General features: G+C 43.8%; 1 protein-coding gene across 8 annotated transcripts in view; it reads right to left on the bottom strand.

The window, feature by feature from the left end:
• Window positions 1-4,775: 4,775 nt before the first annotated feature.
• LOC134356672 (copine-9-like) overlaps window positions 4,776-23,935 on the bottom strand; it is a 585,942-nt gene continuing 566,782 nt past the window's right edge. For all 8 annotated transcript variants that reach the window (XM_063067690.1, XM_063067684.1, XM_063067685.1 and 5 more), the window contains 2 exons: window positions 18,860-18,933; window positions 4,776-15,766 (listed from right to left, as the gene is read on the bottom strand). In XM_063067690.1, the coding sequence (XP_062923760.1) occupies window positions 15,575-15,766; window positions 18,860-18,933 (266 nt within the window). In that variant the 3' untranslated portion in view covers window positions 4,776-15,574. The remainder of the gene's footprint in view (window positions 15,767-18,859; window positions 18,934-23,935) is intronic.

Raw genomic sequence — 23,935 nt, 5'->3', positions numbered from 1 at the left:
TCTGGTGCTTGCTGAAATTTCTGAGCCCTCCCTTGTGCAAAATTTAAAAGTTCAGAGTAGATTTATTATCAAAGTACATATATAGTATTGTCACCAGATGCAACCCTGAGATTCGTGTTCTTGTGGGCATACACAGTAAATTCAAGAAACACAATAGAATCAATGAATGACGGCACCCGACAGAACGGGCAAACAATCAATGTGCAAAAGGCAACACACTGTGCAAATACGGAATAAAAACAGATAATAATAATAACGCATAAGAAAGCAAGAAATATTGGAACTCTATGAAAATGAGTCCATAGGCACACAAGGAACACTTCAGTAATGGGGCAAGTGGAGTGACGTGATCCTCTGGTTCAAGAGCCTAATGATTGAGGGATAATAACTGGTCCTGAAAATGGTGGTGTGGGTCCCAAGGCTCCTGTGTCTTCTTGCTGATGGCTGCAGCGTGAAGAGAGCATGGTGGGTGTCTCTGATGATGGATGCTGTTTTCCTGTGACAGTGTTCCAGGTAGATGTGCTTAGTGGTGGAGAGGGCTTTACTTGTGAAGGACTGGGCTGTATCCATTACTTTTTGTATACTCTTTCATTCAAGCATTAGTGTTTCCATGCCAGGCCATGATGTAACCATTTAATATACTCTCCACCACACACCTATAGAAGTTTGTCAAAGTTTTAGGTGGCATGCTGAATCTTCACAAACTTCTAAGGAAGTAGAGGCACTGCCGTGCTTTCTTTGTAATTGCACTTATGTGCTGGTCCCAGGACAGGTCCTCTGAAATATTAACACAGAGAAATTTAAAATTGCTTCTCCTCTCCACCTCTGATCCCCTGGTGAGGACTGGGTCATGGCATTCTGGTTTCCTCCTCCTGAATCCAATAATCAGCCCTTTGGTCTTGTTGACGTTGAGTAACGTGAAGATGTCTGATGAAGAGATTGGCTAGGGTGAAGCATCTGTACTTAATGGCGATACACCAAATATGAAGAAGGAAAGGTGAGACAGAGGTTACAAAAAACCTAATCTTTATAGAGAGAGAATTTCAACACGAAATATTTAAGATTGGTCAGGGGAGGAATTATAGGTGTACATGCCAAAAGCCCAGATGATTTGTCATCAAGAATCACCTGAATAGAAGTGATATAGTCAGTGAATGGTAACGTATTAGTTAGGGGGCCTCCATTTTTCCAAGGAAAGAATAAGCTTAACGATCTCAACAAGTTGCGATAAGTTGATATTAGAGCTGCAAGCTTCCAATAATATACATTTCAATAGGCAGAGCAAGATATAAACCCAAGTGTCCGGTTATAGAACATAGAATAGTACAGCACAGCACAGGCCCTTCGGCCCACAATGTTGTGCTGACCCTCAAACCCTGCCTCCCATATAACCCCCCACCTTAAATTCCTCCATATACCTGTCTAGTAGTCTCTTAAACTTCACTAGTGTATCTGCCTCCACCACTGACTCAGGCAGTGCATTCCACGCACCAACCACTCTCTGAGTAAAAAACCTTCCTCTAATATCCCCCTTGAACTTCCCACCCCTTACCTTAAAGCCATGTCCTCTTGTATTGAGCAGTGGTGCCCTGGCGAAGAGGCGCTGGCTATCCACTCTATCTATTCCTCTTATTATCTTGTATACCTCTATCATGTCTCCTCTCATCCTCCTTCTCTCCAAAGAGTAAAGCCCTAACTCCCTTAATCTCTGATCATAATGCATACTTTCTAAACCAGGCAGCATCCTGGTAAATCTCCTCTGTACCGTTTCCAATGCTTCCACATGCTTCCTATAGTGAGGTGACCAGAACTGGACACAGTACTCCAAGTGTGGCCTAACCAGAGTTTTATAGAGCTGCATCATTACATCGCGACTCTTAAACTCTATCCCTCGACTTATAAAAGCTAACACCCCATAAGCTTTCTTAACTACCCTATCCATTTGTGAGGCAACTTTCAGGGATCTGTGGACATGTACCCCGAGATCCCTCTGCTCCTCCACACTACCAAGTATCCTGCCATTCATAGGAATGAGGTTACCAATCCACGCAGCAAATGTATTGTAGTTTTACTTGTATGACACAGGGAACACAACCAAATGACTGCTGTATCTTGTAGTACAGGCAAGTCCAATCAAACTTGCTACCACAATTTTTCTCCAGCTCTTTACCTTTCCCACCCACCTGGCTTCACCTATCATCTTTTAGCTTGTCCTCCTTCACCTTTTTATTCTGACATCTTTCCCCTTCCTTTCCTGGCCTGAAGTTGACAGTTTTTTTTTCATTTCCATAGATGCTACCTGACCTGCTGAGTTCCTCCAGCATTTAGTGTGGGTTGCTCTGGATTTCCAGTATCTGCAGAATTCCATTCTTCTTTGGGTAATGTCTTCTGAGCAAAGCCCGGGAAGAGAGAACAGAACTTCCATTTTCTTCTTCTTAAGTCCATCACCCCTACTGGGACACAGGCCATCGACAGCAGCTCAGCAGTGTCCTCTGTCCTCAGCCAATCTTTCAGTCCTTCAAGGTGTCTCCCATCGAAGATCCTTCCTCTCCCAGGGATGAGGTCTTTGGAGCTTCTGTTGTCTTTCTGTTGTGCTGGATTTTTATGAGATTGGATTGCTAGCCTTTTGCAGCCAGGCCTGGGACCATCCATGGCAGAGTTAACAGAATTCCTTGCTCTTCATCAAATAATGTTATTGAGCCTGCCTGAAGAATCAGATGTTTAAAACCAAGTTTAAAACTTGTGCAAAGCTTCATGAATGTGATGTGTGCTTAGGACTAGATCATGTGCTCCAGTTTGAGAATGATATCAACTGATTTTTCTGGTCACCTACCAGGAAAGATATCAATGAGTTTGAAAGAGTACAGAGAAAATGTATAAGTATGTTGCCAGGACTTCAGGACTTGAGTTATAGAGAAAGATAGAATAGGTTAGGACCTTTTTCTCCCCTGGAGCATAGGGGAATGAGAGAGATTTAATAGAGGTATAAAAAATTATGCAGTGTATAGATAGGTAAATGCCGGTGGGCTTTCGCCACTGAGGTTGAGTGAGACTAGAATAAGAGGTGATAGGTTAAGGGTAAAAGGTGAAATTTTTACTCAGAGACTAATGTGAGTGTGGAACAAATTGCCAGCACGAGCTGTGGATGCGGGTTTGTCTGCAGTATTTGTATAAGTACAGTTCATGGATGGAGGGCTATGGTGCGGGTGCAGGTTGTTGGGACAAGGCAGAATAATAGTTCAACACAGATTAGATGAGCCAAAGGGTTTATTTCTATGCTGTAGCACTCTATGACTGTGTGACATTCAGAGAGCAATGCAGGTTAATCCACTGGCTGGTTTAGTGTAACAATGGCTTTAGACTCTGCCTAATAGTACTTTCTGTTGATTGTGATGCAGAATGAAAGTGGCTCTGACTAAAGTCAATGCTAAGAATGAACCAATACCATTTCCAATGGCTGGTTAAGCAAAAATACTCCCATTGGTTATATGTTTCTGCAAACATGAAATTTCCACATTTTGTGAAAATGTGGCTTTTAATTACCCTCTTATACAAGACTGTAGTACTAAATTTGATATCTGAGATCTGAGTAGATGGAATGTACTGTTTGCCACACACAGGAAATCCATGACGCATCAGAGGGTTTGTTATCTTTGAGTAGTACTATGGGAAACTGTTGAAACTTATTTCAAACAATACTTTGTGGTGGCATGAGAGTTTAGTGGTTAGCATAACGTTATTGCAGCGAAAGGGACCTACATTCAATTCCTGCTGCTGTCCATATGGAGAGTGTGTGTTCTGGATGCGACAGTCCGGGTTTCCTCAAGGTGCTCCAGTTCACTCCCATATTCCACAGACCTACGAGCTGGTGTGTTCAATGGTGACCAAGATGTCACTGGGTGGTGTTGGCTCGTTGGTCCGGAAGGGCACGCTACCGTGCTGTATCTCCAAAAAATAATTACTTTTGGATAGGGAGAGATGTGTAAATAAAGTAGCATTTTAATGCAAATTATCTAGCTAACATTTTTACAGCAGGCCTTACTGAAGAGTGATGACTTGAAGAAAAATAAAGGTTTCTGCTCTCTAAGAACGTTCACTTGGTTTCTCATGTTGCTGAACTGATAGACGTTCCGTGATTTAACACAGAATGAAATGAATAATTGTTGATGAATACTTAAAAGGGGATGGCCAAATCAGGTCTTTATACTTAAAGCGTTGCTGTCATATTTATATTTGCAACCTGGAACACATTCCAAGCAGTTAATAACCAATCAGTGAATATCTTGCAAGGAAACACACTCAATGACTACTTTATGAATTACTTCATGTACCTAATAAAGTGGCCACTGAGTGCATTTTTGCAGTCTTCAATTGCTGTGGCCCATCCAGTTCAAGGTTCAACATGTTGTGCTTTCAGAGATGCTCTTCCAATTATTTAAGTTACTGTCACCTTCCTGTCAACTTGAACCAATCTGGCCATTCTCCTCTGACCTCTCTCATTAATGAAGCGTTTTTGCCCATAGATCTGCAATTCACTGGATGATTTTTGTTTTTCTACAGTATTCTCTGTAAACTCTGGTTGTGGGTGAAAATACCAGGAGATCAGCAGTTTCTGAGATACTCAAACCACCTTGTCTGACACCAACAATCACTCCACAGTCAATATTACTGAGATCACATTTCTTCCTAATTCTGATGTTGGGTCTGAACGACAACTGAACCTCTTGACCGTGTCTGCATGCTTCTATGCACTGAGATGCTGCCACATGATTAGATATATGCATTAACGAGAGGGTGTACAGGTGTACCTAATGCAACTCTCACTTTGGCTAGCGGCTTAATATAGGGGGGGTGATAGCCCCCGGCCCAGCCAAACTTAAGAAATCTCATTTGGGTGGATGCTGCGCGGTGTTCCCTGTTACAAATCAGTACCCTGAAATAATAAACAGTACACAATATGCGATTAAATGATTAAGTTTTATAATTCTTACTTTGACTATATGGTTAGTAAAGAAAATGAAGTAAAGAGAAAAAGGGCCCAATCTTATGAAACAGTCTATTGTGCAATGTTGGAGCTCTCTGATAAGCCGATCGTCCACCATCGACCTCCTCCGATCGTTGCTGCCCTTCGGACCCTCGTTCCAAGTCCACCCCGTCCGGCGGTCTACCAACTCTCTCCATTAGCGTCTTCTCTCCTCATCTCTTCCCTTCCCGGCAAAAGACCGCGAAATTCTCCCTTGCAAACTCACAAGAAAGAACAACAGCATTCCAAACCCCGTTATCTCTAGACATAACCCATTACATTATCAGTGAAACCTTACAGCATGTTACACAGCAGTGAAACCCTACAGCATGTTACACTCTCTCCCCCACCAAGTTTAGTCACGTCCTCATGACATTGAGATAATTCGCCAACCCTTCCTACAAAACAAAAAGCCCAATCTGGGTGTAAAAGGCAGTGACATACTGTAGCTCCCCAACACAGTAGGGGTCACACTCTGTTCCCCTGGTGCTACATAGGCCAACCTATCCGGTGGTCTCCTAATTCTCTGAGACCTCCGCACCCCATCATCTAACGCTTCAGGTTCTGACACTACTAGGGATATTTCCGGTCTACTTGGTGAGGCCTCCCCCGATCTATCACTCGTGCCTACCTGCAACTCGAAGCCCTCTGTTCCGTGATCAAACTCCACTTTCTCCCCTGCAGAGTCCCGCTGCAACCCAGGCTGCCCACAGATAGCCCCTCCCCCCACCACTTCACCTGACTCAGCAGGAGAAGGGCCGAGAGCCTCTTCCTCAATCAATGGGGAGTTAGCCAAAGGCAGCATATACCACATATCCAGGTCCTCATCCTCCGAATTAGTATCCCTCTCAGGGGTGGGGCCCAGCCTAACCTCGCCTGTTGGGGGCCCGGTAGTCACCCTGCACTTCCGAAGAGTCCTCTTACTAGGTGTAGGCTCCAGGTCAGGCTCTGGGTCAACCTGCACCTCTTGTCCCAGGGGCAGCAGGTGGTTCCGATGGAGAATCTTGACAGGCCCATTCCTATCCTCTGGTTTCACTCAGAAAACTGGTACATTTGGCATCTGACTCTCCACCACATAGGGCGTAGCCGCCCAGCGGTCTGCCAACTTATACTTTCCAGGTAGCTCCAAATTCCTTAGGAGGACTCGGTCTCCTGGCAGGAGTTGGGAGAACCTCACCTTTCGATCATACCTTCTCTTATTCTCTTGATTCTGCTTGGCAGCCACGACCCCAGCTATTTCATAAGCCCTTTTCAACTCTCTTCTCATGTCTGGCACATACTTCAGATAAGGTTTCGGTGGTAAGTCATCCTCGTCAGTCCCAAAACAAAGGTCAATGGGCAACCTTGCCTTGCGCTCAAACATCAGATAATATGACAAGTACCCAGTGGCTTCATTTCGTGTACAATTATAACTGTGAACCAGATGCCCAATATGTTGACTCCACCTGTTTTTCTTGCTGATCTCCAGGGTCCCGAGCATGTCTAGCAAGGTTCGATTAAATCTCTCTAGCTGGGGATCGCCCTGCGGCTAATAGGGCATGATCCTCGACTTCTTGACTCCAAGCATGCCCAGTAACTCATAGATGACTCAGCTGTCGAAGTCCCGTCCCTGGTCACTATGTATCCGCCTGGGAAGGCCATATTAAACAAAATACTTCTCCCATAACACTTTTGCCACCGTGGACGCCCTCTGGTCCTTCGTAGGAAAAGCCTGAGCATATCTGGTGTAGTGGTCTGTGATGACTAAGACATTCGCCGTGTTGCTGGCATTGGATTTTATTGTCAGGAAATCCATACACACCAGGTCCAGAGGCCCCGTACTCTGCCAGTGGGACAAGGGAGCTGCCCGCATAGGCAGTGTCTTCCGCCGTATGCATCGAATGTGTGACTTGCAGTATTCTTCGATCTCCGACTTCATTCAGGGCCAGTAAAACTGGTCTCTGAGCAATCCGTAGGTCTTTTCCACCCCCAAATGCCCAGAATCATCATGAAGTGATTTCAACGCCATCCTCCGATACTTCTCGGGCAGAACCAGCTGTCAACGCCGAGGTCGGGTTCTTCAACTCCAGCTGAGGCTATTCTTGTAGTAATGGAGGTACTGGCGCGTGTTTCATCCTCTCCGCCTGAGCCGCGTCTCCCTTTTCGACCACCGCCCAAATGGTACCAATGCCCGGATCATCTCGCTGAGCAGCTGCCCCTTCCCCAGAACTCAATTCCAGCAGCTGATTTGTCTTCAGAGCAGTCAGGTTACAAATTGGGGGATGGCATCATCAGAAGCCCCCAATTAATCCACCACTCGCTTCTGCCCCTTGTTTTCCTCTGCCTTCACGATGATGGCAAACTGACACAGGGCCTTCACCCCCAAGGCAGGAACGCTCTCCCACTCCTCGTTCCTGACCAATCCCTAATGCGCCTGTCGGGACAAAGCATCAGCATCAATGTTCCTGCTTCCCAGTCAGTAGTTCAGGCTGAAATCATAGGCGGACAACGCCGCCAACCACCGATAGCCTTTGGCATCCGGTCTCACCAAATCAGGATATAAGTTAGGGGGTTGTTGTCCGTCCTCACCTCAAACTTGGCCCTGTAGAGGTAGTCACTCAGTTTATCCACCACTGCCCATTTCAACTTGTGTGTGGGATAGTTTTTCTCGGAGGGCGACAGATCTGGCTGACAAACGCAATGGGCCTCAACCCAGAGCCTTGATCCTGATACAGGACCCTCTCGTCTGGCATCCATGTGCAGTACATACGGTAATTGGGGGTCCCCAAAAGCCAGCACCAGCACCTGGGTCAGCAGCTCCTTCAGCGACTGAAAGGCCTCCTCACATTTTGTATCCCACCTCAGTCCAAAGGATTCCAACGGGCTAAGATACTCTCCACCCGCCTGTCCTTTTCTCCCCCTCCCTTTCTTCCCCGAGGGAGGGTAACTGCACAGAAGCTGATTCAAAGGGTGACTCACTTTCGTGTAGCCTTTCACAAACCTCCGTTAGTAACCACAGAACCCAAGCAACGAGCGCAAAGTGCTCACAGTCTGGGGTCTTGGCCAAGTGGTAACCACCTCGATCTTAGCTGGGTCTGTAACTACCCCATTCCGTGAGACTATGTGCCCAACATAGCTAACAGATGTTTGGCAGAACTGGCACTTGTCCAGGGAAAGTTTTAACGCTTCAGCTTTCAAGCAGCCCAGCACCATCAGCAGCCTCGCTTCATGTTCCTCCAAGGTGGATCCAAAAACTTTGAGGTCATCCAGATTCACCAATATCTCAAGCATTTCCCCCACCGTCTTCTCCATGACCCGCTGGAAGGTTGCAAGAGCTCCCGAGATGCCCTGGGGCGTCCTTTTGAAATGGAAAAATCCCAGGGGACATATAAATGCCATTTTCTCTTTGCCAGCCTCACTCATGGGGATCTGGTAATATCCACTCCTCAAGTCCAGCACACTGAACCACTTCGCACCACTCAAGCAAGCCAGCGTGTTTTCAATCCTTGGGACCGTATGCTGGTCAGGGATGGTGTGCCTGTTCAGAGTCCTATAGCCCACACACATCCGTACCTTCCCATTCTTCTTTCGGGCCACTACTATTGGGGACGCATAGGGGCTTTGGGACTTGGTGATGATCCCAGCTTCCTTCAACTTATACAAATGCTGCCGAACATCCTCCACCTCTGCAGGGGCCAGTCGCCATGACCTTTCTCTGAATGGGGTATCCTCAGTCACCCAGATAGTGTGACGTGTGCTCTTGGAACAACCCACATCAAACTCTTCAGTGGAAAAGATACCTTCCAGCTTCAACATCTTCTCTATCAACCTTCTCTTCCAACCCGTAGGAACCGGGGAGTCCCGAAGCTGAGTGACCCAACTTTCCCCCTTTTTCCAATAGTTTCTCCCCGGCGTGTCTCACGGGAGCACTAGACATTACCGTCACTGAGAACAAATGTGCCAGGGGCATACCCATTTGAAGGTGACCTGCTCTTCGTAGTGTTCCTGACAATCACTGCCATCCTGCTTGCCTGTACAACTAAGGGCTTCTGTAATTCAGGCCTCACCAGTACCCCAGCAAGAAATCCCGCCCCCGGTGGTCTTCTGGAGCATCCATTAAGAGGGCTTCACCGTCAGGCACTCCGGGAAATTCGGGGGTCCCCATCACCCTCGCTACTTCCCCGAGCCGTACTACCATTGGCTTCGAGTGGGTGAACGACACAGTCGCTCGTTTAAATTTGGTATCCGGCCTGATGCAGCCACGCACTTCTTCAAAAGCAGCCTAAAACACTGGGTGCACGGACAATATTCCCAGAAAGCTCTTGCCATTCTTCTGCTTGCAGGTCTCCATGAGTCTCTTCACAAGAGGGGTGTTGGTCCCCACCAGAATTGAAACGCTGCCCTTCTCAACAGGGACCCGACAAACCAGTACCTCAGACACTCCCACATTGGCCTCCGAGAACTCCAACTTCACTGACAAATAACCGTCGTATGGATAATCACTAGCACTAAGCCCCAGATTGCCAGTGCACTAAATGGGGTCAGGGGTAAATGCTTCAGATACCTGTTGTAAAACGAATGGTACAACAACGTGACCCGTGACCCGGTGTCGAGTATGGCTTTAGCATAAATACCCTCTATCCGTAGTGACACACTGGAGCATGATCCCACTAAGCCTTCAGGAATTGGGTCTTTCGCTTTTGGGGGTTCCTTGGTACATTGCTGGGAACGTGTTCCCCCAGAGACACCAGGCTGTTCGCTCACTGGGTCTCCTCTAGGTTTTCCTGGGCCTCCCTGCTTAGGTACCCGGGGGCTCACTCTCCTTCTGGCGTGACACCTGCTGCCAGCAGCCCTCCACATTGTTTGTCCCCTTGGGGGATCTGACACCCCCCATCAGCTCCATCATATGGGGGGGGGAGGGTCACACCCGCTGATAACAGCCGACATATCTCCGTTCTCAACTCTGCCACAATCTCCTCTACCGCTCCCCAGGGTAGGCTACCTGTGGTCACTTCACTGTGGGGAATACTACTGAGGCTCTTCCCGTACTTCTCTGATCAGCTCGACAAAAGATGGAGGGGGGCATGTCTTACGAGACTGTCAGAGACCCCCAAGCAATCAGGTCATGGGACTGGGCGCCCCTGGCTATCTGGTCCATTCTTAACTGATCCACCTCAGCCGCCTGAATGACTCCTCTGTGCTGCAAGCAATTTAGCTGCCTCTCTAGCCAAAAAATAAAAGTAGAAAGCTTCTTCCCCTTCTCCTGACACATGTTCTGAAACCCCACCATGAGCTCCATTGGGCTTCCTGTCGGGCCAAAAGCATTGTCCAGTGCTTGCACGTAATTGACTGACAGATGTCACTACCGGATATTTCAACCTGACAGCTCTCAAAACATCAGCAGCCTGCCCATTCAAACTTCCAACCAATCTCTGTTGCTTTTCATCATCAGAGCACTGCCACTCATCTAACAACTGAGAGGTCTGCTCCCCCCAATCTCATACTCCTCCTTCTCTTTAGGAGTAGGCGTTATTCCAGAGAATAGGCGGAGCCTGCCATAGTTGGAACCTTCAATCTGATTTTTCCATTTATTCGCCAGAGAAATAAGGGTGGATACTAACTCAGAATTTTCACTCTTCACCGGGGAGCGAGGACTAATTAGACATTCCAAATGTGACCACTCTTTCCCCTCACTACTCAAAAATGAGAGAACCCTGTCCTTGAAATCTCTGTCCCCACCCCCCCAGCTACTGCTACCTCAGCGCTGGACTGCATTAAAACAAGAGCTGTGCCAGCCATTTTATCAAACCTCCACCCACAATCGCAACTTCAACAGTATTTAACAGGCGAATTAACAATTCACCCAGAATACAAATAACTGCCCCACTGGTTCATTGCTCAGGGTAATCACACAGCATCCAAAGGAATCAATCCCGGACAAGCTCCCACAATTGCAACTCTCGCTTCGGCTAGTGGCTTAATATAGGAGGTGATAGCCCCTAGCCTGGCCAAACTTAAGAAATCTTGTTTGGGTGGATGCTGCATGATGTGTCCCCTGTTACAAATTAGTACCCCAAAATAACAAACAGTACATAATATGTGATTAAATGATTAAGCTTTATAATTCTTACTGTGACTATATGGTTAGTAAACAAAAAAAATAAAAATGGCCCAATCTTATGAAACAGTCTGTTACGCAATGTTGGATCTTACTGATAAGCCGGTCTTCCACATTGACCTCCTCTGATTTTCGCTGCCCTTCGGACCCTCACTCTGAGTCCACCCCATCTGGTGGTCTACTAACTCTCTCTATTCGCATCTTCTCTCCCCATCTCTCCCTGGCAAAAGACTGCAAAAATCTCTCTTCCAGACTCACAAGAAAGAACAACAGCATTCTAATCCCTGTTATCTCTAGTCATAAGCCAAACATTGCTGCTACAGAGAAACCATTACATTATCAATGAAACCTTCCAGCATGTTACACAGCAGTGAAACCCTGCAGCATGTTACACTAATAAAGTGGCCACTGAGTGTAAAATGTAATCAGGCACCCTTTGCTGAAAAGTAAAGGGATGTGGATATTTAGCTGTATTGGGAAGCATAGCTTTTGGCCTTTCAGAAGTGTGGACCTGTGTTTTGATATTGGCAAACATTCCAAATGGAAGCTTTGCCCATACAGAAGCTGCGTAAGCACTGTTTTAAGGATGGCAGTCACCCACTGTGGTGGCTGGTCAAAGTCTCAAAGTTTACCAATGAGGAGTAGGTGCCACGGTAGCTGAGTGGGTAGTTTGATGCTAATACAGCTCATGGCGTCAGAGTTCAAAGTTCAATTCTGCCATCATCTGCAAGGAGTCTGTATGTCCTCCTTGTGGAATGGATGTTTTCTTTGGGTACTCAGGTTTCCTCCTATAATCCAAAGATTTACTGGTTTGTAGGTTAATTGGACATTGTAAATTGTCCCATGATTAGGCTAGGTTTATTCAGGAGTTTCTGAGCTGGCATGGCTTCAAGGACTGGAATGGCCTATACTGCACTGTATCTCAATAAATGATAAATAAATAACTATCAGTGGATTTGTAAACCAGCAAGAGAAAAAGACTTCAAGAAAGGAGACAAAGAAAAACATTTGTATAAAAGTTGCTCCTACCCTTATATTTTTTAATTGATGCATGATGCAAAACACAAATATTATTTGGCGTGGCCTCCAGTTGGCATTGTAATGATGTGTTGCATCATGGATTGGCAGGGTTTGGCGTCTCCTTCAATTTTTCTCCAGGTCAATCATCCTTTTCTCTATTTCAGCTTGAGAGATGACAAGTATGACCTTTATCAGTCAGACAAGATTGTAGCTTCCACAGAGCTCTGTAGCAGTGTTCTGTATGATGCACGTGTGGTGCCAATCCACAGGGGAACATTAACCATTGACAAAACAGTGTGGTCCTACAGTTGTGGTTATGAATTGGAAATGCACCCAAACAGCGGCATTCTTGGATAGCCAAAAAACACATTTCAGACAGGTTACCACAAAACACTTTGAATGCAGAAACAGAGGGATTAGGCAGCATCGACAGATAGCATAGTGGAGTTCCAACACATTCTATTGCAGTAGAATTGAAACTGCAAACTTCCCAAACTCCAAAAGGAGATTACTGTAAATACACCACAGATCAGGTTGTGGATCTAGATAGCCTCCAACCAGATGGCATGAACATAATTTTTCCTTCTGGTAATTATTTTTTCTTCCCCCCCCTTCCCTTTTCTTATATTCCCCATTCTGGCCTCTTACCACTTCTCACCTCCCTCTAGTGCCCTTCCTTCTTCCCTTTTACCTGTGGTCCACTCTCCACTCCTATCAGATTCCTTCTTCTCCAGCCCTTTACCTTTCCCACACATCTGGCTTCACCTATCACTTTCTAGCTTGTCCTCTTTCCCATCCCCCACCTTTTTATTCTGGCATCTTCCCACTTCCTTTCTAGTCGTGAAGAAAATTCTTATCCAAAAACATCGACTGTCTATTCAATTCCATAGATGTTGCTTGACCTGCTGAGTTCTTCCAGCATTTTTATGTGTAGATCAGGCTGCTTCCTGGTTTTCAGTCTGTGATATTTGTTTCCAATGCTGCCTGACCTTCTGCGTATTCTCTGATTCCATGTTATAGTTTAGGGCTTTGACTTTGCATTTCATAAAAACATAATGTGAAAGCCATCGGGCTGTGATGAAAGGAGGAAATTATTCCAGTAATGTTCTGTCTGCCCTCTTGGTTTGGTAAAGGATGAAATTTAAGATAACAGAAATGTGACAATAAGATTTATACAGAGCACTGGAGCATCGTAAGGCCATAAGGCAAATGAGAAGAATTCAGCCATTTGGCCCATTGAGTCTACTCCACCATTCAAATTTTACAACTCCTCCCTTGGAGGGTCAGACACCCTGAGCCAATAGGCTAGTCCTGGACTTATTTCCTGGCATAATTTACATTACTATTGAATTATTTATGGTTTTATTACTATTTAATTATTTATGGTACAACTGTAATGAAAACCAATTTCCCCCGGGATCCATAAAGTATGACTATGACTATGACTATAACTATTTATTTTCCCTCACAACTCTATTTTCCTGCTTGACTCCATTATCATTGATACCTTTACTAATCAAGAATCTACCAACTCCACTTTAAGTATACCCGATACTTGGCCTCTACAGCCATCTGTTGCAATGAATTTCACTACTCTCTGACTAAAGAAATACCTCCTCCCTTCCATTCTAAAGGATGTCTCTCTTTTCTGAAGCTGTGCCCTTTGGTCCTAGACTTGCCCATCCTCTCCACATACACTCTATCTAGTCCTTTCAATATTTGATAGGTTTCAATGAGATCTCCCCCACTCATTCTTCTATTATCAACATGGTGGCACTTCACATTCTCATCGTGGAGTGGGAAAGGCACACTGATGATTTCAGAAAGCCATGGGATGATGCTGAGTTCAAACCGGCACAACATTCCCGAGGATCACCCAGTGGCTGCTTACACAGTAATACTGGCAAACAGAACTAGATATGGGTTTTCTGCATTGGGGATGACAACGTGCACGGGCAATTAAAAATAACAAGGGATCTAAACAATATGAATGGCAACAATTCAGGCCTAATACACTGATGAAAACCCTGCTGTAGATGAACTTGAAGAAAGGTTAGGTACTCCCTAGTGACATATTTTCATGGATCGTCAGTGGTTGCATCACTAAACGGTATAGAGTGGCCATTGCACAGGGTCAGGAAAAAGCGAACTCCATCCTGGGCACTAGCCTCCCCAGCACCGAGTACTCTTTCAAAAAGTGATGAGTCAAAATGGTGGCATTCACCATTAAGGATGCCCATCACTGAGGGCATTCCCTCTTCTCATTACCAGCATCGAGGAGGAGGTACAGGAACCTGAAGAGCCACACTCATTGTCTTAGGTACAGATTCTTCCCCTCTGCCATCAGATTTCTGAGCGGACAATGAAACAACCCACTACGTCACTATGTTTGCTCTCTTTTTGCACGACTTATTTAATTTAATTTTATATATATTTATCATTGTAATTTATAATAATTTTAAGGTATTGCACTACACGGTCAGTGATATTAAACCTGACTCTGATTCTGTATTGTACAGAGTTTGTCAGTCTTTGTTGATGTATAGTTTTTCATAAATTCTATTGTATTTCTTATTTTCTTATAAGTGCCTGAAACAAAATGAATCTCCAGGTAGTATATGGTGAAATATTCATACTTTGATAATAAAATTAGTTTGACTTTGTGCTTGATATTTTTGTATCAATCTGTAGGTACTCAAGTTCCACTAGAACCATAAGGATAACTGTCTGGTGCTTGAAGACTAAGCTGGTGCTTTCAAAGTTTATCCCAAGGGGGATTTGGTCTGCAGTGTTTATAGTCAAGGCTGAAAGAACTTGGAAGCTTACTTTCCCACCCATTAGATTTCTCTGCTCTGCAGAAGACATTGATTGCAATGAAATACAAAATCAATACTAATTTATCAAGAAAAAGATATCGGTCCTCAACTGCCTCTGTCAAATACCGATTATAGAACCCAGCTTTACAATGTAGCAACGATGGAGGTTACCATCAACACCATTGTTTGAACAAATATGATAGTAACACTGAAAGCTCATTTACAGGCAACTGGAGGGCGAGAGTGTTATTATTTGTGGCAGCTCAAAGCAGGACAGATTAGCACAGAATGAAATTTTGTCTGAGTTAAGAGACCTGGAAGATGTAGCTGTAACCATGCCATAAACCTGAAGTGATTGATGGACCTCATCGAGCAAGTTTCCATAATTTCCATTCAGTCACGCATGAAGACAATGATGACATCAGCAGCTGGAATAAATATGGTCAATATTTCTAAATGGAACAGAGGCAAGTTCAATTCTTCATCTCTCTCTCTCTCTCTCACTCTCTCTCTCTCTCTCTCTCTCTCTCCCGCTTGCTCTCTTAAACTTGTATACTTAGAAGTTCCAATATTAAAAGCAGTCTATAAATACATTGATCAAAGAGAGAGTGCATTCGCTCAGATCCTTGTGCGAAATGATTGCTGTGAGGCAGGCGTGTAAGAGTGGGGGGCTGGCCGTGGCTTTATATCTCTTGTCTTCATGTAGGACAGCAGCTGATCTGGGATTTCTGCTAAAACATCCTTTGCGAGCCGGGCCATACTCAAAACCTGGTTTCCAGAGCGATCAACATAATCTCGGAATGGGACGAACTGAAAAAGAGGTCAGAGCAATGGAGATAAAACTGATGTGAGTAGCATGTCAAAAAGAGACTTTAGAGCACACTTGAACAGAGTGGTCATCAATATTTCATTTATTTCTTCTGCCTTGAATTAGAGTAATAGAGTCAAAGAGCATTGCAGGCAGGAACAAGCCCTTTGACCCATCTAGTCCATGCTGAGCTATTATTCTGCCTCATCCCATCGACCTATACCCAGAATTTAGCTCCCCATAACCCTCCCATCCATGTACTTATCTAAATATCTCTTAAATGTTGAAGTCAAACCCACATCCAACACTTCTGTTGACAGATCAGTTCACACTCTCACATCCTCTGAGTGAAGCTGTTCCCCTTAAAACATTTCACCTTTCACCCTTAACTTGTGATCTCTAGTTCTAATTGCACCGAATTTCAGTGGGAAAAGCCTGCTTGCATTTTCCCTATCTATATCCGTAAATTCTTTCAGCTCCTGTTGGTGCTACCACTGAAGCAGTACATCGAGCCCTTTAGCTCAGGCGTGTTCACTGGACTGCACAGCAGAGGTGAACCTTAGCATAACAGTTAAGTCTTCAGCTCCAAGTTTTTATGGGTAGACATGAGGCAAGTTGGAGCTGCCATTTTTCTCAGATACTTTCATGGAGATCTTATCATTTGACTCTCGCAGGATGATGAGAGGTGACGTGATAGAGGAATATAAGGTGATATGAGGCATAAATAGAGTGGACAGCTAGAGACTTTTTTCCCTGGGTGGCAATGGCTAATATGAGAGGATATAATTTTAGGGTGATTAAAGTTCAGTGGGGATGTCATAATGAAGTTTTTTTTACAGAGAAAGTGGTAAGTGCATGGAACGCACTGCCAGGACTGGTGGTAGAGTCAGATACATCAGGGACAATTAAGAAACTCTTAGATAGGCATGAGAGTGAAAGGTAAATGAAGGGCTTTGTGGGATGGAAGAGTTAATTTAGTCGGGGAGTAAGTTAAGATATGCGAGGGCTGAAGGGCATGTATTGTACTGTACTATTCTATGCTTTTTCCTTAAACTGTCCCTCCCTTGTACTCTCACTATAGGCCATACAGTGTCCTCGTTAACATTTCTACAGACTATTTTCTCTTTCTCCAATATAGCTGCTCCGAAGAAATGAATGTTAAAAACCCATTATTTTCATATGCCCCTATATATTTTTCTTTGGACATAGGTGGTAGTGCCAAGGAGCTTAAATCTTTATTACTGAAGACAAATTACAGATTTGTTCCTCTTCCTTTTCTTAAATGGGTGGAAGATTATGGCCATCACTTACACAATTTCTAGTTTTCCTTTGTTCTGTAGTCTCGTTCTCAGAGTAGGAACGTACCTGTTGGAGGACTGGCTGCCTTTAAACACAACCATCTTTATGTGATCCTATTCAGTAGTCTTACTGCTAACTCTTGGACCGTTATGTTGGCAGCATACTTTTCTCAGCTAAAGACAGATGTGGTGTTCATTTTGCACCTTGGCCATGGTCTTTGCCATGAGTCTATCTCCCTTTCACTGATAATTGAGTCAATCTTTCCTTTGACTGCACTAAATATCCATAATTTCTTTACTAAAGGCTTTCCTTTCATGTTAGCCACTCATCCGCTAAAGCCTTTCCTATTCTCTTTCTTGGACACCTCCAACCCCATTTTTGGCTCTGCATAGTATAGCATGCAGACTTTAGAAACCTCCTTTTCCTCTTTCATATAATCTCTTTGTCTTTAGTTATTCAAGGGCTTTCAACATTAGATGTCATTTCTTTCCCCTATGGAAATCCAATGAAGGTCTACCTGAACAATCTCTTCTTCAAAGGCTTCCTGTTGTTTAATCACTGTTTAGTTCTGCAGTTTGTTTCCAGTCTCTATGTGCTTGTTCCATTTAATATCCATCAATAGCTCAGACAGTTTTTACACTTTGTTATATTTGTCATTTTGCATAATAATTCTAAAGCTTAGATATAACTACTCTTGCTTGATGATAATTTGGCCAACGTTCTTCAATGCTCTCTCACTGAAATATGCTTTGCAGCTTCAACACCTGCAGACAAGTCTACCATTTCTTTGCTCCTGGCTATATCGAAGCACAGTGGTAGACCATATTTTCTCAATCAGTTTCCAGGTATGTCTCCCTGTTTTTGCTCAAAAGCCTTGGTCAAATTTTCAAATGCACTTTTGATGCCTTTACTAATGAAGAATCTATCAATTTTGGCTTTGAATATACCCAATGGCTTGGCCTACATTGCTGTCTGTGGCAATGAACTCCACAGGTCCACCACCTCTGGCTAAAGGAATTTCTGCTCCTCTCTTCTAAAGAAGGTAGCTCCTTACCTTGACAATTACATACACAACCATCAATGGCCCACATTTTCCTGAATGCAGGAATTAAATTGTTTGCACCAATAAAACAGTGAATCTGATTTTACAAATGAAAAGTTTTTCTTTCTCTGAGATGTGAGGCCAATTGAGAATGCTCAGTGAGGCAATAATGTGACAAGGGTCACAGACAACAAACACAAAGGCCAGTTACTACATCAAATCCATTGCAAGCCATCCATTATTTATCTATTTTATACAAGAGGGCTGATACTAGAAACATAGAAACTTACAGCACAATAAAGGCCCTTCGGCCCACAAAGTTGTGCCGATCATGTCCCTTCCTCAGAAATTACTAGGGTTACCCATAGCCCTCTATTTTTCTAAGCTCCATGTACCTATCCAGGAGTCTCTTAAAAGACCCTATTGTCTCTGCCTCCACCACTGTTGCCAGCAGCCCATTCCACGCACTCACCACTTGCTGTGTAAAAAAAAAACTTACCCCTGACATTTCCTCTGTACCTACTCCCAAGCACCTTAATCCTATGTCCTCTTGTGGCAGCCATTTCAGCCCTGGGAAAAAGCCTCTGACTATCCATAGGATCAATGCCTCTCTTTTAAAATTGGCTTACTTTTCATTGTGGACAATCTGGCATTTATACTTGGGGTTATTAATGGTGGTGTTGCTAGTTTGTGATATATTTCCATTGGTTATGTAGTGACATGAACATCACATCCTCAGAATAACACTTCTAACCTGGACAATATCACGTTCTGCATAACGGCCCCTGGAGGAGATTCGAATTTCATCCCCATCGAGCTCCTCCATTGCTGTAAAAGAGCAGATAAATGAGAGGATTTTATTTCCCTCCCTGACCACAGCTACCTCGTGAAAATGATATTTATTGTATTTTTTACCAGCAAAGTTCATCTCTCATATTTCTCTAATATTAACCGACCACCTTTCAGGATGGAATCACATAAACGTCACGGTGTAGATGATACCAAAGGAATTGCTGAATGTGATTAAAATTCATCCAACACAATACATATTATTTCACCAGTCTCCAATTAAGGGAATATCAGATTTCCATTTCAGTACAAGATCCATTCTCACAGCTGAAACATTGGCTAAAGCACTGGATGGAAACAGCTTTAAAATGTACCAACAACCATCAAGTATAATGTAACTACTTTTCTGGTCTCACTCCAAGTTCTGGATCTCATTTCAAAGGACAAAGGGAAGCTGTGGAATGTCACGAAAAGAAATGCTTTCAGTTTCCTCACTTGCTTGCATCCTTGGTGATGTGCCACCTACCACGGCCACAATTGTGATCCCAAAGACAGGAAAAGTTTAGAAGCATATGGATCAAATGCTGAGACTAGTTTAAATGAGCACCTTGGTCAGTAAGGACGAGTTGGGCTGAAAGGACCGTTTCGGGGCTGTATGATTCTGTCTTAGAATAAGCAGGAAGTCATCATTTCCAGGTGTAGTCAAGGTGACCATGACAATGACCTTATGTGTATCTGACATTTTCCAGATGGAGATGTTTGCAATGTCATGCAACTCTGTGCAACATAGTGTCAGGTCATGGAGGATCTCTTCTGAAAGACAGCTGACTGTTTCCCCTTATCACTAGAGTCAAGCAAAAGAGAACATGCAGCTTTGAGAGAGCTGCAGTCTTCCCCATGGGTCAGCAGTGGAAAGCTTCAAATTCAGGGTATCAAAATATTGGAAGATCTATCCTTGGCCCAACATATTGATGCAATTATGAAAAAGGCACAACAGTACTATATTTCATTAAGAGTTTGAGGAGATTTGGTATGTCACCAATAGCTCTACCAAAGTTTTCCAGATATACCAAGGGGAGCATTTTGACTGGTTGCATCACTGTCTGTTATTGAGATGCCAATGCACAAGATTGGAAAAAGTTGCTGAGGGTTATAAACACAGCAATCTCCATCGGGGCACTAGCCTCCCACCATCGAGGACTTTTTCAAAAGGTAATGCCTCAGGAAGGTGGCATCCATCATGAACCCTCACTATGCAGGACATGCCTTCTTCTTAATACTACCAAAATGGAGGAGGTGCAGGAGCATGAAGACAGACACTCAACATTTGAGGAATAGCTTCTTCCCCTCCAACACCAGATTTCTGAATGGATCATGAACCCATAAACCCTACCTCAGTATTTCACTATCTTTTGCATTATTTATCTATTTATTTATTTTTATTGTAACTTATAGTATTTTATATATATTGCACTGTACTGCTACCACAAAACAACAAATTTCATGACATGCATCAGTGATATTAAATCTGATTTCAATTCTGGCTCCACTGAATGCTTGTTGAGCACCTTAATAGGTGACATGTCAACATCATCCTATACTCCTTTATGCTGACACAACTGTATTTCTATGTTATATTGACTGTCCTGTTGTACATGCTATTTATTATAAATTACTATAAATTGCACATTGCACATTTAGACGAAGACGTAACATAAAGATTTATATTCTTTATGTATATGAAGGATGTGAGTAATAAAGTCAGTTCAATTCAATACTGCAACAGGTAGGGTTTCCAGTCCCTCCAGATGCATCATGAACAAAGGCAGTGACCTATACAGGATAATATAAATCTATGCAATTTCCTGCATAGTTCACTGCTCATGTTTTACATTGAAAAGTGCAAAAGCCACATCGCCTCCACTCTGCAACAGTCCACTGTTGCAGCTGCATTTGAGTTAAATCCAAGGGCAGATATTGGCCAAAACAGATTACCCATAGACAACACAGTATACAGACAACCAAAGTGGTAGATCAGCTCATTGGGATGCTGTAACATTGTCTTTTAGGCTTAGACCTCTCAGTAAGGGTTCTACGTTTGTCAGCAGGAAAGAGGGAGTGGTCTGTGCTGCTCTGCAATGCTGGCACAAGAAGCGTGGCGATAGTGGTGAGCTGACCCCAATACATCTCCGAATCTGTTGGTTGTTAACATAAGTGGCACATTTCACTGTACATTCAGTGGCCACTTTATTAGGTATCTCCTATACCTTATAAAGTGGCCACTGAATGTTTGTACCTGGTCTTCTGCTGCTGTACCCCACCTGTTTCAAGGTCTGACATTTTCGTGTATTCAGAGATGCTCTTCTGCACATCAGAGGTTACCTTTGTTACTGTTGCCTTCCTGTCAGCTTGAACCAGTCTAGCCATTCTCCTCTGACCTCTCTCATTAACAAGACATTTGTCACCCACAGAGCTGCCACTCACTGGATGGTTTTTGTTTTCCACATCATTCTCTGTAAACTCTAGGGAGTGTGTATGAAAGTCCAGGGAGATCAACAATTTGTGAGATGCTTAAGCCACATTATCTGGCACCAACAATCATTCTACGGTGAAAGTCATTTAGATCACATTCTAATGTTTGTCCTGAACAACAATTGAACCTCTTGACTATGTCTGCATGCTTTTATGCATTGAATTGCCTCCACATGATTGGCTGATTAGACATTTGCATTAACAAGCATGTGTACAGATGTACCTAATAAAGAGGCCACTGACAGTGTATGCTTTGATGTGCGTTTCATAAATAAATCAAAATCAAAACCTAGTCTAATCAAAGATTCATAGTGTTGCATGATCTCATCATCTGTAGTTCTTTCCACCAGATGCCCACTGCTTCTAGTTGAGGCAGAGGATGAAGAGAAAACATGATGAAAACCTGAATAAGCTCTTTTCTGACCAATAACTGCAACCCCCATAATTCATTTACCCTTCCTTTGAATCCCTTTGTCAGTGACTATGTTGCTATCACTTCAGTCCCAACACAAAAACAAGTCAGCACAAAATAAACATTAATAAACAGAACTGTGCTCTCTTCCACAAGGATAACCCCGTCAATCTCACACATTTTCTCACTGACGGAATTTCCTTGTGCAGTGCTGTTTTATTGTGGATGGAAGGAGGATGATAATTTTCAGTGATTCACACTCAGATAGCCTTAACCTTGAGCCACTCACTCTGAGTCTAAAACATCTTGGCATGTATTACTTCTTTCCAATATGAGCGGAGCGATTAAGACCGGCCAGCAGATAGCAAGGAGTAGGTGCAGATGTTGCCCAAGGAAGAACTAAGTCGGAAGCAAACTTACTGTGCTCCAGCAAAATCATTCACAACAAGGAAACTCTTGATTCAATTAGATTTTGCAAAAGCAGAGAAAATTCTGTCAGGGAATGTGGTGGAAGTTTGACCGTAAAGCAGAACAGCGGAGACAATTCAGCCATGATCAATAACATTAATGATGGACTGCAAAAATAACAAGGCACAAGGGGCCACAAAATAAGAGAGAACAGATACTAAACACAGGTAACTGAAAGGTCAAGAGCAAACGGCTGAGGCTGGCTGGTTTGGCGGTGAACAAGGACTGTAGATGAGAGCTGGGTTTAAATAGGCTGCAGTAAATAAGTTGGAAATGAGTGATAGGTGACTCCTGTGAGCTGAGAGGAGGCTAGGAGGTGCTCACCTGTTCAGGTCTGACAAAATCCAACAACATTTTAAACTCTTGAAACAGGTAACCTTGGGCTAATTTAACAGCTCAGAACCAAATCCATCGTACTAAAATTCTGGAAAGACTCAACTCACTTTTCTTCTTTTGCGTTATTTATTTACAATTGTAATGTTCCATAATTTGTTCTGCCTGCTCTGCACTGCTGCTACAAAACAACAATAAACCTGATTCTGGAGGCTCGTGCAGTGGAGGCTTTTAGATAGGAACAAGAACGTGTGGGGAATTCCGACTGAGATTGTTTCTTCGTGAATGAGTGGGATGGAGTGAATTGCTTCGATACAATGAATTAGCTCAGCTAAGTATTTAATTAGTTCCTCACTGGGGGCTGAAGAGCTCGATCCTGTGCTGTACTGTTCTATATTCTGACAGATCCAGGATTATGTCCCCGTTCCATCTTTTCTAGATAGGTTTTTAGAGTCTGGAATGGTAGATGGCAATATGCTCAGACACATCAGCCACTGCGTGTCCAATCAAAGGTGTACTGTATATTTTCATTTCGTACATCTTTTTTACAATTGCATGTCACAGCTGGATACTAGAAACATCAAGTTCTGCAGGACTATCCCATCAGTGAGTTGTTCAACAGCGATGGAGCTGGACTCATTGCGTGCCATTGTTGTGTGGCGCCTGGTCCTGTTGTGTACCGTTGGATAGTGCATGGTCCAAAAAAAGGTACAAGTCATCCTCTTGGATGTTTATATTGTGATCACAAGCCCGTTCGGACGTTGGTAATAGAGAATACAGCAAGTCCAGTTCACTGTTTCTGTGGAAAAACCAATGGCATTAAGATGGTTCTGGCGAGGACTAGGTCTAGGCCGCTGGGTCACCTGTTGTAGTCACCCGGGAGGAGGAGGCTCCAAGACAGTGTGGAAAAGACTTCTGTGGGCACAGGAAACCATTCTAGGTTGGGAGATGGACCCTCCAGTTTGTCTGTCCTCCAGTGTTTGCTCAGTGCTACCCTCTGCTGTTTGCTCAGTTTTGACCTCTGATGGTCACTTGGTGCTGCCTTCTAATGTTCAGTCAGAGAAGAACAAGCTGGACCAGCTGCTTCAGATGTTTTTCTGAGTTCATAATCATATGTGCTATTTGGGCTGTGTGGTGTGCTGTTGGTAATATGTTTAGCACATTGGCAGTGGATGAACACTATTTTGTTTGGCTATATTCATGTTCAGTACTGTGGCACATGTATCTAGACTTTCGTGCAGTATTGTATTGTTGAATGATAATAGAACTTGATCTTGAATTTAAGACAAAGGAAAT

Source organism: Mobula hypostoma, chromosome 15 (assembly GCF_963921235.1).
Source record: "Mobula hypostoma chromosome 15, sMobHyp1.1, whole genome shotgun sequence".
Taxonomy (NCBI): domain Eukaryota; kingdom Metazoa; phylum Chordata; class Chondrichthyes; order Myliobatiformes; family Myliobatidae; genus Mobula; species Mobula hypostoma.
This window is presented reverse-complemented; position numbering and strand designations above follow the sequence as displayed.